We start from the raw sequence: 17,283 nt of genomic DNA, 5'->3' as shown, positions 1-17,283 counted from the left end.
GTCCCTGCCTTTCCTTTCTGAAATTTGTTGTATGGGACTTCCCTGGCAGTCCAGTGGTTAAGACTTCGCCTTCCAATGCAGGGGGTGTGGGTTCTATCCCTGGTCAGGAAGCTGAGATCCCACATGCCTTGTGGCCAAAAAACCAAAACATGAAACAGAAGCAATATTGTAACAGATTCAATAAAGACTTTAAATATGGTCTACATCAAAAAAAACTCTTTAAAAGAAAATGTGTTGTATGGAACAAATTGTTTTGATGTGAACTCAGTCTTAAATGGTGTCTGGTCCCCTCTCCCCTCTCTGTCCTTCATTTTACAAATGAGAACACAGAATTTGGGTGACTTGCTTTAAGTCACTTAGCTAATGAGAAACAAGGTCAACACTTAGAAATTCTCTCCTGACTCCCTTCCCTTTCTGCTTCATCAGAAACTGGCTGCATATTGGGAAATGATTCTTGAAACTTGTTTCTATCAGAGGCAGGTACAGCAAATGGGGTCATGTTGGAGCACTCATGTATTCCCTTATCCCTCATTTTCATTGTGGGGAAAACCTTGATCAGGTAGGATTTCATTATGTCTGATAGTATAAATTGAACTTCATATGCTTTTTTCAATTTTCTAATGTATATTGCTGTGAATATATCTTTATGACCTTATTTTTAGGGTAGAAATGTAAATTTTATTTCTCTTCTTTACAGCTGCATTCAGATCTCATTATGCATCAGAAAAATGAAAAAACAGAGGAAAATTCTATGGAGGAAAGGAATCCACTTAGCCTTTTCTGAGAAATGGAATACTGGGTTTGGAGGCTTTAAGAAGTTCTACTTTCACCAACAGTTGTGCATTCTGAAAGCCAAGTTGGGAAGGACAGTTACTTGGAGCAGGCATTTAAGGCATTTCCAGTGCAGGAAGAAGGCCCTTCAAATCCAGAAAACGTGGATCCAGGATGAACCCCTTTTTGCTAAGGCAAAGTCCAGTGTGGCTGTTCAGAATCTTAGTACTTTGTCCTCTAAAGTGAAAGGAAAGGACACTAAACACTTAATTTCCTCCTCAAGGACCTTCTTGAAACTCCAAGCAGAGAAGTTGGTATCATCAGCAAAGAACTCTGATCATGAATACTCTGGAGAGAAAAGTCTCTTGAAGGCAGCCACTGACATACCAGCAAATAGTGTTTTAAGTCAGGCCAGTGGTCACAGACCTAGGACGGAGCCACAAGCTTCTGATCCTCCTATGAAGTTCAATGGGGAGAGCCAGAGTCCAGGTGAGAGTGGCACAATTGTGGTCACCTTGAGCAACCATAAGAGAAAGCGCTTTTGTTATGGCTGCTACCGAGGGCTGGAGCACCACAGGAATGGGGGACCCCTGATTCCAAGAAAGTTCCAACTTAATCAACATAGAAGAATAAAAGTATCTCCTCATATGATGTATGAGAAATTATCCATGATTAGATTTCGGTACAGGATTCTCAGATCCCAGCACTTCAGAACAAAAAGCAAAGTTTTCAAGCTAAAAAAAGCCCAGCGAAGCTGGGTGCAGGTCACTGGGGACCATCAAGAGACCCTTAGGGAGAACAGTGAGGGTGGCAGTTGCAGCTTATTCCCTTCCCCAGAACCTAAAGACCCTTCTTGTCGGCATCAACCATACCTTCCAGATATGGACAGCAATGCTGTGGTGAAGGGAAAGAACTCTCATGTGCCTGATGGCCACACTAAAGGAAGCCCTCTCTTGGGCAAGGAGGTTAGTTTAGATGAAGCATTCCCTGACCAACAGAATGGCAGTGCCACATACATCTGGGACCAGTCACCCTGTTCCTCTCCTAAGTGGGAGTGTACAGAGCTGATTCATGACATCCCCTTACCAGAACATCATTCTAATAACATGTTTATCTCGGAAACCGAGAGAGAAGTTATGGCTCTGGGTCAGGAAAATCGGACAAGTACTGTCAATGATGACAGAGTAAAACTGTCAGTGTCTGGGGCAGATCAATCTGTGAGTAGTGTAGATGGGCCTGTGTCCGAAGAGACTGTTCAGAATGAGAGTTCATGCCAGATGGATGAGGATGGATCTTTCAAGCAGAACATTCTTAGTTCTAAGTTGCTGGACCACCCTTACTGTAAAAGTCCACTGGAGGCTCCTCTGACGTGCAGTGGACTCAAACTAGAAAATCAAGTGGGAGGTGGGAAGAACAGTCAAAAAGCCTCTCCAGTGGATGATGAACAGCTGTCAATCTGCCTTTCTGGTATGCACTCTTCCTTTATTCTCCCTCAATCTCCGGCCCACACCTGCTGTCCATTATCCTTTCTAGGAGAGTCCTATTTGGTCCTTCCCCACGTGGATTTCCCTTTAAGCAGTTAGACATTCTTTTATATTGCTGTATTATATAGATGTTCCATAGTTTAGTTTTTGATTGACGGACACTTGTGTTGCTTTTAGTTGTTTCCTTCTATAAACAATGGTGCAGTGGAATTACTTCTTTATACTTCTATGGTTGTTTTTGTAAGTTAAATTCCTAGTAGTAGAAATGATGGTGGAAGGATAATCACACTTAAAATTTTAAGAGAATTGTTAAATTACCCTCTAAATAGTTAAACCCTTGGGCTTCCCTGGTGGCGCAGTGGTTGAGAGTCCGCCTGCCGATGTAGGGGACACGGGTTTGTGCCCCGGTCCGGGAGGATCCCACATGCCGCGGAGCAGCTGGGCCCGTGAGCCATGGCCACTGAGCCTGCGCATCCGGGGCCTGTGCTCCGCAATGGGAGAGGCCACAACAGTGAGAGGCCCGCGTACAGTGGGGAAAAAAAAAGTTAAACTCGTTTGCATTTGCTAAGGTTTGCTAGTCTCATAGATCACAGGAGAGTTCTTTGTTTTAATTTGCCTTTTTAAATTTAAAGTTTGAACATCTTTTTCTGTCTTTGCCATTTTTTGTTTGTATATAATTTTACTTTGCCTTTTTCTCTATTGGATTGTTTATATTTTATTTATTTAATATATGAGAAGCTCTTATGTACCATTGTTGGCTCTAAGAATGTGGCAACAAACAGGATACACTGATTCCTACCCTCATGGTCCTTAGCATCATTATAGTTTTTTTTTTATGAGAATCACTATAAAGTTATAATGTAAATACATTTTTTTAAATGTAAAAAGGCATAAAATTTCCTTTATAGACAACTTCTCATTTATCTGCCATGTAATGTGAAATGTGCCTATAATAAAATAAGTATGATTCTTAGGAGAGAATAGAGCGAGATCAAATGCACCATTAAGAAAAACATGCATATGAGACTATGAATTTGACTGAGGACAAAGGCCATTACTTTAAATATTTTTAAATTCCCGAGTTCCTGATAGGGTTCTCAGAACAGAGTTTCTTGGTTAATGAATAGCAAATTGATTTATTGGTTAAATTAGCAACTATGGAGCTTCCTGACAACAATATAAAATTACCAGAAACTGGTAATGGCTTCTAGATTTTCATTTTAGTTACTACTTTGGAACAACATAATTTAGTACCAAAGGTTTAAACACCCAGTATAATTGCTAGACTGTAAAATCAGCATTATTTATATCTCATCAGCTATACAAAACTCATTATTTTTTCTTTTGAAAACGGTAGTAGAAATCCCAAAGAATAAGGGAGAAACTACTAATTAAAGGTCATGTTTACTAATCTAGCACCATAATTCCATTCTCAGGACCTCCCAAGTGGCTGGAAGGAGGAAGGGAAGAAGTGAGGATGTTGGAAAAGTAAGGGTTGTTCTTAACTTGTGGCCCCATTTGTGCTGTAAGGCAATGCAGGGTCTAGTAAAGAAGAAAATTGCTGAGGCTGGAGATGAAAACAAAAGCTTTTGTTTCAGATGGTAAAGGAGGCCCTCAAGAACAGTAGAATCAGTTTATCCAGGAGGCAGTGCTAGAGTCGGCCTCATGAACTAGGGGGTTTCTTCTTGGCGTCCACATCCTTTTTAATTTCTTCAAGTATGTCGTAGTTCTGAGCCAGATACATTCCCACCACATTGCCAAGAGTAAATGCAAGCAAGAACTGGAGCATAGTGTCGGCAAGGAGGGCTCGAAGGGCGGCGGCAGCTCCTTGGGCTGTCTGAGCCTGCCTCCCCCGGCCTAGTTTTAAAGATGTTAAATTTTGGTAAAAGCCCTCAGTACCCCGACTTTGTGTATGACATTTTTGCTTAACAGAAAATTTCAATTCTTACATAGTAAAATTTATTTGTATTTACTTTATGGCTTCAAGTTTTTACATAGTGCTTTAAAGTCTTCTTGTCAAAATCTGCCCCATGAAGTCATTTGGTATAAACACTTCTGGAAGATAATATGGCAGTATCAGTCTTTGACCCATTCCCCTTCTTGCAATTTAGCCAAGATATAAAAGAGTACAAATATATTTATACAGGGACATTACTTATAGTATTGTCTTGGTAGTAAAACACTGAGGACAACCAAAGCAAGTGTTTTTATGGACCTATAAATTACAGCATATCCAGGCAGTATACCATGAAGCTATTAAAGAAAAATTCGAAAAGTGAAAAAAGCAAGTTGCAAAACAGAAGGAGGCCGTTTTGTTAAAAGATACATGTGCACATAATGAGTACATGTATATATGTGTGCACATGCATTTGTATAGGACATATCTGGACAGATACATCAAATTGTTACAAATGGCTTTTTCTGGGGAGTTAGGAGAGTTACTTCTTGGTGGTTTAAACAATTGTGAACACTTCGCTTTTTCAACCATTAAGTATGTATAAAAAACTTTTCCCCACAAAATGACAGAATCCTAGAAAATCTTTTAAAAAAAACTTCTGTTGTTTATGCTGTCCTAGAATGAAGACAAATTTCCCTACTATGAGGTTAGCAGAACCATGATTCATAAATCTGAAAAAGTTAGCATTTACCCACAAATACCAATTAACTTACAAATATATATGTAGCACTTCCAAAAAAAGTTGATAAATTGACTATGTTCTATAGTAAAACTGTAGCATAACGTGAAGACAGGAATTTTTTTACAGAATTCACATTTAGTGATCTGTAATGTAGTTATTTTAATAGGCTAAAAGAGAAAAATCATGGTATCTCAGCAAGTACTGAAAGCCTGGTAATAAAGCTTAGCTTCCTTTGTGTTTAAATCTCTTTGAAACTAGGAATAAAGAAAACTTCCTTCACTTAGTAAAGAATATCTGTCAGAAACCAATAGTAGGTTTAAGAGGATGAAGTAAGCCCATGGAATCTCTTCTTCCTCCTACCAAACCCATAGAAATTATGAAAAATATATTTAAAACGTATGTATCTCTATACTCAAAAACAAGGAGAGTTTTGGTAGATCAAAAACTGAGAAACTAACAAGGCATAAAGTAGAGGGAAGATCCAGAGGGGAGCCCCAGTGACAGAAGGAAGGTTAGTGCAGGAAAATGGTGCAGCACTGAGGGTGTACCATTTCTGGAGATGGTGGAGGTGGAGAGGAAAGGGGAGACCCATGGTAAAAGACCGAGTAGTTGGAAAATCTCCACAAAAGCATCTCTCCCTGCCTGTGCCATATATCAGCAAGGAGGATATCTGCTATCAAGCTGAAATTTCTCCCCCCACCCCAATTTTATTGAGATATAATTGACATATAGCATTGAAATTCTAAGAATAGGAGATTGGTGTGGAGAGGCAGGACATTCCCCTCTCCTCCTGCCCCATTACTTATAATGCCTGGCAAGAATGAAGAACAACCCTTTCCAGAAGAACTGTTTTGGGGGTTCTTAGCATCCCCACATTGAAAATAGTTCAAGGCAGAGCAAAAGCTACTGCCCATCACAGCCTTCCCTCCACCTGCAGGTTATTCAAGTAGAGATGAGCCTGTAATCTATCACCAAACATCTGGAGAAAGCCAATACAATGGAAGAGACAAATTGAACTAAACTCGAGTAATCAGGATTAATAGAGCAATCAGAATAGGAATCAGTATAGGATGATCAGCATGGTATATGCTCCCTTAATTGACTTAGTAGTGTTAGCCAATATTCTGTGGTGTCCTGAATGCTGGCTCTTCTCTAATATAACTGTACATTATGCTCATTTTGTATTTATATATTTATTAAGAGCCCATTGTACTTATCAAAATTTACTTTTGTGTTTCATATTTTTATCAAATATTGCATAAACTGATGCAGTATTTGTTCAGAAAGCTACTCCCTTCAAAACCAAGTTGAGTGCTTTGCAACAACAGTAGTGTTATGTTTGTACAAGACAACTTTAAAAAATTTCAGGGAGGGTAGGAAAGTCTAGGATTCTGTACTCAGATTAGCTGTTTTGGAAGGAAAAGAAACAGATTCCTTTATCACAATATGTTCCAGGTGGATTGAAAAGTTAACTAATTAAAAAAAAGTTAACTAATTAGAAACATACAGATAAGCAAAAACTTGCACACAAAAATTCATAGCATCATTATTCATAGTAGCGAAAAAGTGGAAAAAAACCTAAATGTCCATCAACTGATGAATAGATGAATAAAATTTTGGTATATCTATACAATGGAATATTATTCTGCCATAAAAAGGAATGAAGTACTGATATATTTCAGTTTGGGTGAACCTTGAAAACATGCTAAGTGAAAGAAGTCAGACACAAAAGGCTACATACCATATGATTCTATCGATTTGAAATGTTCAGAGTAGGCGAATACATAGAGATAAAAAGTAGATTAATGGTTGCCAGGGGGTGGGGGTGGGGAATAAGGAGTAATTGCTAATACATACAAAGTTGTTTTGTGGAGTGATGCAGATGTTCTGGAATTAGGTAATGGTAATGGTTGTACAGCTCTGAATATATAAAAACCCACTGAATTGTAGACTTTTAAGAGGATGAATTTTGTGGTATGTGAATCATAGCTTAAGCTGTTAAAAAAAGACCATTTTTATAATCTCATATTGATAAGACATTTTAAAGCATGATAGGAAACTCAGAAGCAATAAAAATATACCAGTTTGACTCCATAAACATTAAAATCTCGTAAATATAGATAACCAAATTCATAAGTGAAAATCTGCAGGTTTTAGTGTCCTTTGACCCAGAAATTTGAAAATATTTTTGGTTTTTAAGTTTTGGCTTGCAGGATCATAGTTCCCTGACCAGGGATCGAACTCTTGCCCTCGGCAGTGAAAGCACGGAATCCTAACCACTGGACCGCCAGGGAGTTCCCTCAGAAATTTGAATTTTAGCAAGTGTGTTCTAAGGAAACACTAGAACAAGGATATATTGAGGGTTTTAACATTATTTAGAGAGCTAAAAATTAACAAATGGCCATTAGCAGGGAATTGGTTAAAATATGGCAGATCAATTTAATGGACCACTAGATTGTTTTGAATTGACTTAGGAAAAAAAATCCATGTATTGAATATAAAAAAGCAGCTTCCAGAAGAGTGAGTATAGTTTGCTACTTAAATGTTTAAGACATACATGTTCATTAGGGCATAAAAGTTCTAAAGGAATTATGGGGTGGCTGCCACTTTATTTTAAAATGTTTATGGTCATGTATTGATATTAGCATAAATACTTAAAGCTTGTTCCCATTTCAAGTTTATAAAAATATTCAGCCCTATTTTCTAGACTATTAATGTGTTATTTTTACATGTAGGTGTTTGGAGAAAACTAAAGATGGATTCCTACTTTTTTTTTTTTTGCGGTACGCGGGCCTCTCACTGTTGTGGCCTCTCCTGTTGCGGAGCACAGGCTCCGGATGCGCAGGCTCAGTGGCCATAGCTCACGGGCCCAGCCGCTCCACGGCATGTGGGATCTTCCCGGACCGGGGCACGAACCCGTGTCCCCTGCATTGGCAGGCGGACTCTCAACCACTGCGCCACCAAGGAAGCCCAGATTCCTACATTCTTTACACCAAAATGAATTTCAACTGTGAACAAAAGATTTACTTGGTAGTTCTAATACTATTTATTGATTAATTCATCTTTTCCCCATGATTATGAGATGCTGCCTGCCATTCGGATTCCTATCTGGTTGGTTTCTCTGTTTCTGTGATAGCACTATTCTGCTTCAATCACTGTTATTTGGTTTTATAATTTGATGGGATTAGACCCTCCTTCTCCTCTCCTCTCTTGCCCCTATTCACCTCTCCTCCTTAATCTTTTTCAAAAATTTCTAAGAATTTCTCACATTTTTGTCCCAAGATGAATTTGGATTTGTTTTTTCAATTAAACCAATGAACAGACAGTGGCTTTTGATTGGTATTGCATTACATTATTAGACTAATTTAGGGAAAATTGCATTCATTTTAATACGGAGTTTTCCTGTCTAAAAAACCAAGAATTACTCCATTTATTGATCTGTGTCCCTTACTAGAATTTGGTAGTGCTTTTCACTTGTTTAATAAGTTTAATAAACTTAAGCACATTCCTTAAGTTTATTCTTAGATATTTTGTGCCTTTCTTAATTTTTTTTTTTTTGCGATATGCGGGCCTCTCACTGCTGTGGCCTCTCCCGTTGCGGAGCACAGGCTCCGGACGCGCAGGCTCAGCGGCCATGGCTCACGGGCCTAGCCGCACTGCAGCATGTGGGATCTTCCTGGACCGGGGCACGAACCCGTGTCCCCTGCATCGGCAGGCGGACTCCCAACCACTGCACCACCAGGGAAGCTCCGCCTTTCTTATTTTTGATGGGACCTTTCTGACATGTGTATTGTATCTTGTTGGAGAACCAAGTGGTTGCATTTCATATGTGCACAACACAATGAACCCCTTCCCACTTTCCGGGTGGGATGTGATCCAAGTGACCCATATCGGTTGTTGCAAAAAAAAGCTGTCTAACACAGTTTAACATGATGAGTAATTTAACTTCTAAAAAACACCTCAGTTTTTGTTTTTCACATTATTACCTTTTGTACTTACAGGGTGGAATATAATTTGAACTCTAATTTTTCATTGTTTTGTTTTTTCCTAATATTTTATCCTTCTTGGTCATACTAAAATTTTAGTACTTTTGGAATAAAAGAAATTGTATATTCCAAATGCATTTTCCTTTTTGGTTCATTCATTTGGTGAAAACAAGTGGGTAAATAGTGAATTTAACTGTCATTTTATTCTTTTATTTTTATTTTTTGGCTGAGCCCTGCAGCAAGTGGGATCTTAGTTCCCCAACCAGGGATCGAACCACTGCCCCCTGCAGTGGAAGCGCGGAATCCTAACCATTGGACCTCCAGGGAATTCTGTAACTCTCATTTTAAGAAGTCTGTTTTTTGGGTTACTCTTGGCTCATGGGTTTAGAAGGGAAAGGTAAAATGAAGAACTAAGTTGTTTTGTAGAGAAGAGGTAATAGATATTTCCTGCATTGGAGGTGGCACAGCATAGACGTTAACGGCTCAGTTTCTGTTGTCACATAACCTACAGTCAGAACCTGATTTCTGCCATATGCTAGTAAAGGGTCCTTGGGGAAGTTATTTAACCTCCTTAAGCCGCCTGTCTACATTTTTAAAGTAGGGATACTGTCTAACACATAGGATAGTTATAAGGATGAAATGAGGTATGCTAGTGCTTGGCTTATGAGTGCTTTTTATTTTTTTAATTATGTATTTATTTTTGGCTGCATTGGGTCTTCGTTGCTGTGCACGGGCTTTCTCTAGTTGAGAGCGGGGGCTACTCTGTTGCAGTGTGCAGTCTTCTCATTGTAGTGGCTTCTCTTGTTGTGGAGCACGGGCTCTAGGTGCGCAGGCTTCAGTATGAGTGCGTTTTAACTGTTGTTTACTTCTGGTCCTAGTGAGATAATGGTGTGCATCAGTGAGACATTGTCATTAGGGTTCTCCTCGAAGATCCTGGTAGGGCTTTTCTACTGCATTAGCAATCCATGTTTATCATCTGAAAGTGAAAACAAAAATACGGGTAAGAGGAAAAAAGCATAACAACTTAAACATAACAACTTAAAATCCCCCAAACACTGCCATCCAGAAATAACATTGTTAACATAACAAGGACACCTCTTGTTACAAGTTTGGAATTGGGTCTATATTTGCTTGGTAGAAGAGATTGCTTTCTTATTTGAAGAGTCTCAATTAAGGTTGCTGGGCCTAAAGTTTAATTTTTTGTTATTAGGGGCAATATTTTTGTATAAAATTTGTTCCTTAAATTCAGTTTCTCAAATGTTGGGAGTCCCTATCTTCTGTTTGGGTCCATTCTCCCATGTAGACACAAGACTATGCTTAGACAACTGTAAGATATGGTATAGTAAACACTATCGGCAAACAAAGGCCAAATGGATTCCTAGTGTAGAAGCCCCAAGTCATCATTTCCTACTCTGACTAAACTGGAACATGGGACTCCTTTTCTGTTTTCTGTATGCCTAAAGCCTAGACCAGGAGCAGACATAAGCAAGCAACCCTTTCCTGCTCACTATACTCTTAAGCCTTTCAAGTTGGGAGCTACTCTGGTGGGAGACTAACAGGAGGAAAATAGGTTTTTCACACATTTGCCTGCTCCTCCCCCATACAAAACACTCCATTTCCAGGACAGTTACTGTGTTGTGATCATTCCTGTCCATTTTATATAGATACTTAGCAGAGGCCATTCTTGAAGTTAGAAAGGGGGCTGGGTAAAATAAGTGACTAACAGTCCTCATTTTTTCCATCTTAACTCGGTAGACTTAACTGTCAGACCGATGGTTAGCCAGACTGTTGTTCTCCCCACTCAGCATCAGTGGATAGCCTAAGTCATATCTCCACTTCTGTGAGCCTCTAAGCCTTCCCTCAGCTTCTTTGTAGTTACTTAGAAATAATGGCCTGGTTTTATTTCCGAGCATATTTTTAGGTATATTTCTTCAGTGGATCCTCTTGGAAACCATTAAAATGCATATACCTATTACTTAAGTTGATGTAAAGACTAGCCTGTATCCTGGCCAAGAAGTCATTCTTTAATTCTGTTTCCTCTTTTAAAACATGCCTCACCAGCTGTTATCCAATTAAGCTCACTTCATAGGGTTAAGCTCACTTCATAAGGTTAAGCTCACTTCATAGGGTTAAGCTCACCTCATAGGGTTATGCAGTATCATGAGTATTAAAATAACTATCAAATTGTATATTAAAAATGCCTTAGTATATATGTCCCTTGTTATGAGATGTGAAATTTCACACCTTTATCAAATAATAGATACAATGACAGTGATCTCAACAATTCTAATTGTGATTTTTAAAAAGATAATTTCTTCAGTTACCAAATGTGATAGACACATTTAACTAGGTGATTAAACCCTTTAGGTTTTACCTTTGGGAGATAGGATTCTTCTCCAAGGTTAAGATACTGAAAAATGTCAGTCTTTAGTTTCAGCTATCCATTTTCTAACAATGCATCAGTAGCTTAAAAATCCAATGTGAAATGATGCCTTAGAGCATTTCTCTCTAGATTGGAATGGTGAGGGCCTGATCCATTTAATTGTTTTTTTTACAAAATATAACTTTTAAAAGATTTCTTTTTGTAATGCATTTAGTAATGTAGGTTAAATGTATGTTAAGTGTTGTGTATAAGTTAAGTAATGGGACAGTGACTTTGCTGAAAATGGCTTTTCCGTCTTAATTTTTCTTTCTTCCTTTATTTAAGGATTCCTAGATGAGGTTATGAAGAAGTATGGCAGTTTGGTCCCACTCAGTGAAAAAGATGTCCTTGGAAGATTAAAAGATGTCTTTAACGAAGACTTTTCTAATAGGTTTGTCAATGATGCTTAAGTTAAGCCATTGAAAAGAAAATTATTGGCTTATATGACTTTTCTCTTGATTAAAAAAAAAAGATACTTAGCAATAAACTGAGTCGAACTTTTGTTTCGTGTTTTTTTTTTTTTACTTTTTCTTTCAAAATATTTCTGTTTCAGAAAACCTTTTATCAATAGGGAGATAACAAACTATCGGGCCAGACATCAAAAATGCAACTTCCGCATCTTCTACAATAAGCACATGCTGGATATGGATGATCTGGCAACCCTGGATGGTCAGAATTGGCTGAATGACCAGGTTAGTGTATTGTATATTCTCAGTATGGAAGTTGCAGAGGATGTTGGACAATAAAATGTAATTAATAACCTCTAGGTTGGCCTCACAATTATCTTTTGGAATCAAGGATTCTTTATTCCTTACTGAAGTGACTCATTCACTAACCCAGTACAGTATTGGAAAGGTTTGATTACTGTTAGCAGTAGCCATATGTTATTCATTCTGAGTGGATGTTCTGAATTGCATAGGGTTATTAGTAAGCTGGTTTTATGTTGACTTTTTATAGGTCATTAATATGTACGGTGAGCTGATAATGGATGCAGTCCCAGACAAAGTAAGTGAAAACTTTCTCTTTAGGAGAAAGGGTCCTTGTGTATTAAAGGAAGAAGCTTTTTTTTTTTAACTTTATGTAATTATTGGATATTTCTTAGATTTTTAAAAGGAGATTTTTGTCTTGATATGTGCTAGGATTGCGCATAAGGTCTATAAAATCATTTCAGCATAAGAAAGTCATGATGCCAGTGTTTTCCTGCTTATTTATTTCAGAATGGGTGTGTTTTTTGATATCTTGAAGAGGCTTTTTTTTTTTCTTTAGTGGGGAGATGCACAAAAAGGACTATTTGCTTTGAGTTTTTAAATTTAACTTAAAAAAAATTTAACTTAATGTATTACTCCCTTTAAAAATGTAGTAAAGTAGTATTCATCTTCACTTTTTCTTGGATTAATCTTTGATACTCAGTTTAAATACAAACTAACCCCCCTTAAACTCTAAAATTCCCTCAAGAGCTTAGTTACTATTTTTTTAAATTTAATATATTAAATTTTCTTTCTGAGTACTCACATTGCCTGATGGGGAGGCTTTAATTTCAACAAGCAAAACCTTTCCAAGTACTTTATAAACTTTTATAAATCTAATAATTTACAGGTAAATATAATGAATCTCAGATTCTAACACTTTATTAATAAAGACAAAATGTCATAACTTTCCACTTAAAATAAAAAATCTGTTATACATTTTAAATTGGTATCATGAAGCTAATCTGTCAGATTCTCTATTTTGTCAAATTCTCTTAATCATCAGAAATCTAAACATACATCTGTATGTTTAGATTTAAACACCAGATGATTTTTAACATAAAAGTATTAATTTCAAGAGTATAATTTCCCTTCATTACCACTACATTTAATTCTAAACCTTCATTGGATGAAAAGGACACTTAACCAAGGCTGTGGTTCTCAAAGTATAGTCCCCAGACCAGCAGCATCAGCATCACCTGGGAATTTACTAGGAATGCAGAGTTTGGGATCCAACTGACACCTACTAAGTCAGAAACTGGATGTGGGGCTCAGCAGTCTGTGTTTTAACAAGCCCTGCAGATTCTGAAGGGCTCAAAGTTTGAGGATTACTGTCTAGAGATAGCTACTACAAGCCTTTTTTATTGATATCTTAAACTGTGTGATTCTCAAAACAAATGTGCATCAGAATCCTCAGAAACCAGATTGCTGAGCCCTGCCCTCATAGTTTCTGCTTTAGTAGGACTGGAGTGGGGCCTGAGAATTTCCCTTTTAACAAGTTCCCAGGTGATGCTGATACTGCTGGTCTGATGACCACACCCTGAGAACTTCAGCACTAAGGGAACAGTTTTATCATCTCAAGTGAGTCAAAATTACTGAGTGAACACTTTAAGACCATAGTATGTTTACTGTCTCAGGTGAGCTGATACTCATTTATAAGCCAGAATTTTGAAAAAGCCAAGGATGCAGGACATGGTGCTATATACGAATAGGGTAATTTTTTCAGTGCTAGAAATGATCATGCTAAAGGCTTTTTATAGTTGTTATGACTATAGGAGTCTCCAAATCCGCATCCTTCAGATGGGGTTAGTTTTGTACTCCACATCCCTTGAGTTCAAAGTAATTGTTACCTGATTCTTTCATTGCCTCTTTCAACTTTATCACCTGACTTGACGAGATTTATCAGGTTGCTTCTTTACTTGATTGGATTCAGGTAATTACTGCCCCATTCCAGTTCTGACTATAGACCAACCACATCTGTAAGGTCATCCTAATGAAAATTTGAAACAGTCTTCTTTGAACTGGTTAATGTATGCTTTGGTCATTATTTTTTATTTTTTAATTTTTTGGGAGGTATGCGGGCCTCTCACTGTTGTGGCCCCTCCCGTTACGGAGCACAGACTCCGGACACGCGGGCCCAGCGGCCATGGCTCACGGGACAAGCCGCTCCGCGGCATGTGGGATCTTCCCGGACCGGGGCACGAACCCGTGTCCCCTACATCGGCAGGCAGACTCTCAACCACTGTGCCACCAGGGAAGCTCTGGTCATTATTTTTAAGAAGAAACTTTTCCTCATTTTTTGGTCCATCTTACATTCAGGGATTTTAAAATTTCCATTTCCTTGTGAAGTTAAGTCTTGGCACAGCTTAATATAATCTGAGTGCTTATATTTGATGTCTTTCTAGGTTCACTTCTTCAACAGCTTTTTTCATAGACAGCTGGTAACCAAAGGATATAATGGAGTAAAAAGATGGACTAAAAAGGTATTCTCTTTATTTCTTTTTTTTTAATTTCTTTTTTATTCTAAATTTGAAATGCAGATGATAAGCCACTTTGAGTGGAAGAATAACTTTATTGCCAATTATGATGTTAATTAGAAACAGGCTTTTTAATGTAAGTTTTTTGTTTCTTTTGAATCTTTTTAATTTATTATCATCATCATTTGATTATGTTTAGTTTTTAATTTTATTTATTTTTATAGATCTTTATTGGTGTATGATTGCTTCACAATACTGTGTTAGTTTCTGTTGTACAACAAAGTGAATCAGCCATATGCATACGTATATCCCCATATCCCCTCCCTCTTGAGCATCCCTCCTACACTCCGTATCCCACCCCCTAGGTCATCGCAAAGGAATCTTTTTGCTTGAAAGACAAGACACTAACTAGTAAAATTTTTGAGTCTATCCAGTTCATTGGAATCTGCTATAACAGAAAGCACTGGATTGGAAGTTCATGGTTCTGACATTGCTATTAGCTTGCTGTACAACTTAGACAAGACACTTAATTTGGGCTTCAGATGCTTATTTATAAAACAAAATGATAAATTAGAGCAATCACTAAGGTACTTTCCAACCTTAATTTCTCTCAGTCTTCATCGACTGTCAGAAACATTATTTTAAAAGCCTATATTTATATTCTATTTTTGGTATTTTGAAATTACCAACAAGTTCAAAATCCACAGTCATAGGTCTAGAGATACTGTAGCTTTTCACTTTTTATACTGGACGGGTTAGAGAAATTAGGAGTAAGTCTTGTCTTACATAGTTGTGGGTGGAAATAATTTTTTGCAAAGTACAAACACCTGATTGAACATTGCTATAAGGTAATATGTTCAAGGCATCATCAGTAGTGGCAAGATAAACTAAATGTGGTTGAAGAGTGCACATCTGGGGAAATAGATATAATGAACTCAGGATTCAGACCTGGGTTCAGATCCTTCTCTCTCTCTCTCTCTCACACACACACACACTTTTATTTTTACAAGAGATAAATAGACTGACACCAAGCATTGTAAATGGATGACCACAACAAAAGCAACAATGATTGCAATTACCAAACACAAAACACACTCATACTATGTCATAATATTGACATTCAGTCCAGTAATCCTCCACAGTAACAGCTCCTTTACTTTGCAGTGAAAATTGATTTGTATATTTTTTGCCCCTGAGCCCTTTGGGATTTTTTTTTTTTAATTCAAACAAAGTCACAAAAATTATAATCATCCTCATCAGTTCACTCAGTCCCATGTAATTAATTTTTTTTATCTTGATCTTTTGTTAGCAGTTTTATGAGTCATCAGTTTTCCATTAGAGTTCTGAAAATGCTTATTCATTCAGTTCAGCAGCATAGTCAGTTACCAGGTTACCAGAAACCTGTACTTGTCAGAGTCTTTTCCATGAATTCCTTGAAGATGAAACCCTTTTATAGGAGCATATTTGCAAAAGAATCAGAGTCCACCCAGAACTGTCTGTAAATGACAAAAGACTTAAAAATGACCATGGTTAAAGCTTTGATGAAAGTTCATAATAATGCAATTGACAAGGAAATTTAGTTATTTCTGAGATATACATTTTAAAGTAATAACTAGAATTATGACTTACAACATTATACCAGAACATGTAAGATTTTTGGGGTTCAGATCCTGGTTCAGCCACTTAACTGGTTGTAAGACCTTGGGTGAATTACTTAATTCCTTTAAGCTTCAGTTTCATCATCTATAAAATAGGAATATCAGTTTTATTTATCTTGTGAGGATTAAATGAGATAATGCATGTAAACCATTAAGCACGTGATAAACACACATTAAGTGGTCATCATTTTTATATTGTGATGGTAGAAGCATGGGAGAAGACTAGTGTAGCTGGAATGCAGAGCAAAGAAGAGAGTGGCATAAAGTGGATCTGATGCAGAGATCAGGGCCTTGAGGTTTGTGTTTTGAATTTTATCCTAAATGGGTAAGAATCTATTGAAGCGTTGTAGGTGACAACATCCAATTTGTAGTCTGCACTAGTGGCACTGAAGAAGATGGACAAGGGTGGGAGCAAAGTTGATGTGGGTAGAACAGGAGGCCACTGCAGATTGATGATACTTTAAATTAGAATGGTAGAGATGGAAGATGTACACAAATATGAGTGTGACCTAGGGAGTAAAATAACAGGACTTAGTGATGAGTAGGTTATGGGAATGAAGGAGAAGGAAGTGTGAAAGATGACTTCTGAGTATGTGGCTTGTGCCACTGGATGGGCTGTGGTGGTGTTTATATTAGAAAAATTGAGGACAACCAATTAGTAGGGGATTGGTCAAATTAAAACTGTACATACATATAATAGGATGCCACTTAACCAGGAAAAGTTACATAGCTGAGGAAAGATGATCATATGTAGTATGGATTAGAGAAAGGTTAGACAGGTATACCTTGGAGATATTGTCGGTTTGGTTCCAGACCACCACAATAAAGTGAGTATTGCAATAAAGTGAGTCACTGGAATTTTTGGTTTCCCAGTGCGTATAAAAGTTATGTTTACACTATATTGTAGTCCCTTATGTTTGCAATATCATTATGTCTAAAAAAATAATGTGCATACCTTAATTAAAAATCCTTTTTTGCTAAAAAAATGCTAACCATCCCCTTAGCCTTCAGTGAGTTGTAGCAGTAATATCAAAGATCATTGATCACAGATAACCATAACAAATAATAATAAAACAATTTGAAATATTGCAAGAATTACC

The 17,283-nt window shown here is 37.5% G+C and overlaps 1 protein-coding gene and 1 pseudogene across 5 annotated transcripts in view; one reads left to right on the top strand and one right to left on the bottom strand.

Annotated features, from left to right (window-relative positions):
- Positions 1–17,283, top strand: part of SENP5 (SUMO specific peptidase 5) — a 41,666-nt gene that overhangs the window by 9,172 nt on the left and 15,211 nt on the right. For 3 of the 4 annotated variants that reach the window (XM_081235067.1, XM_081235066.1, XM_081235068.1), the window contains exons 2-6: positions 698–2,238; positions 11,588–11,693; positions 11,856–11,994; positions 12,260–12,307; positions 14,454–14,531. In XM_081235067.1, coding sequence (XP_081091193.1) covers positions 729–2,238; positions 11,588–11,693; positions 11,856–11,994; positions 12,260–12,307; positions 14,454–14,531 — 1,881 coding nt within the window. In that variant the 5' untranslated portion in view covers positions 698–728. The remainder of the gene's footprint in view (positions 1–697; positions 2,239–11,587; positions 11,694–11,855; positions 11,995–12,259; positions 12,308–14,453; positions 14,532–17,283) is intronic. The other variant, XM_081235069.1, reaches the window with a different exon arrangement.
- LOC308617661 (short transmembrane mitochondrial protein 1-like) lies at positions 3,641–4,142 on the bottom strand (annotated as a pseudogene). Its single transcript has one exon. The product of its transcript is annotated as a short transmembrane mitochondrial protein 1-like (transcript).

The sequence above is a fragment of the Mesoplodon bidens genome, assembly GCF_964165515.1.
Source record: "Mesoplodon bidens genome assembly, chromosome: 5".
Lineage (NCBI taxonomy): Eukaryota > Metazoa > Chordata > Mammalia > Artiodactyla > Ziphiidae > Mesoplodon > Mesoplodon bidens.
This window is presented reverse-complemented; position numbering and strand designations above follow the sequence as displayed.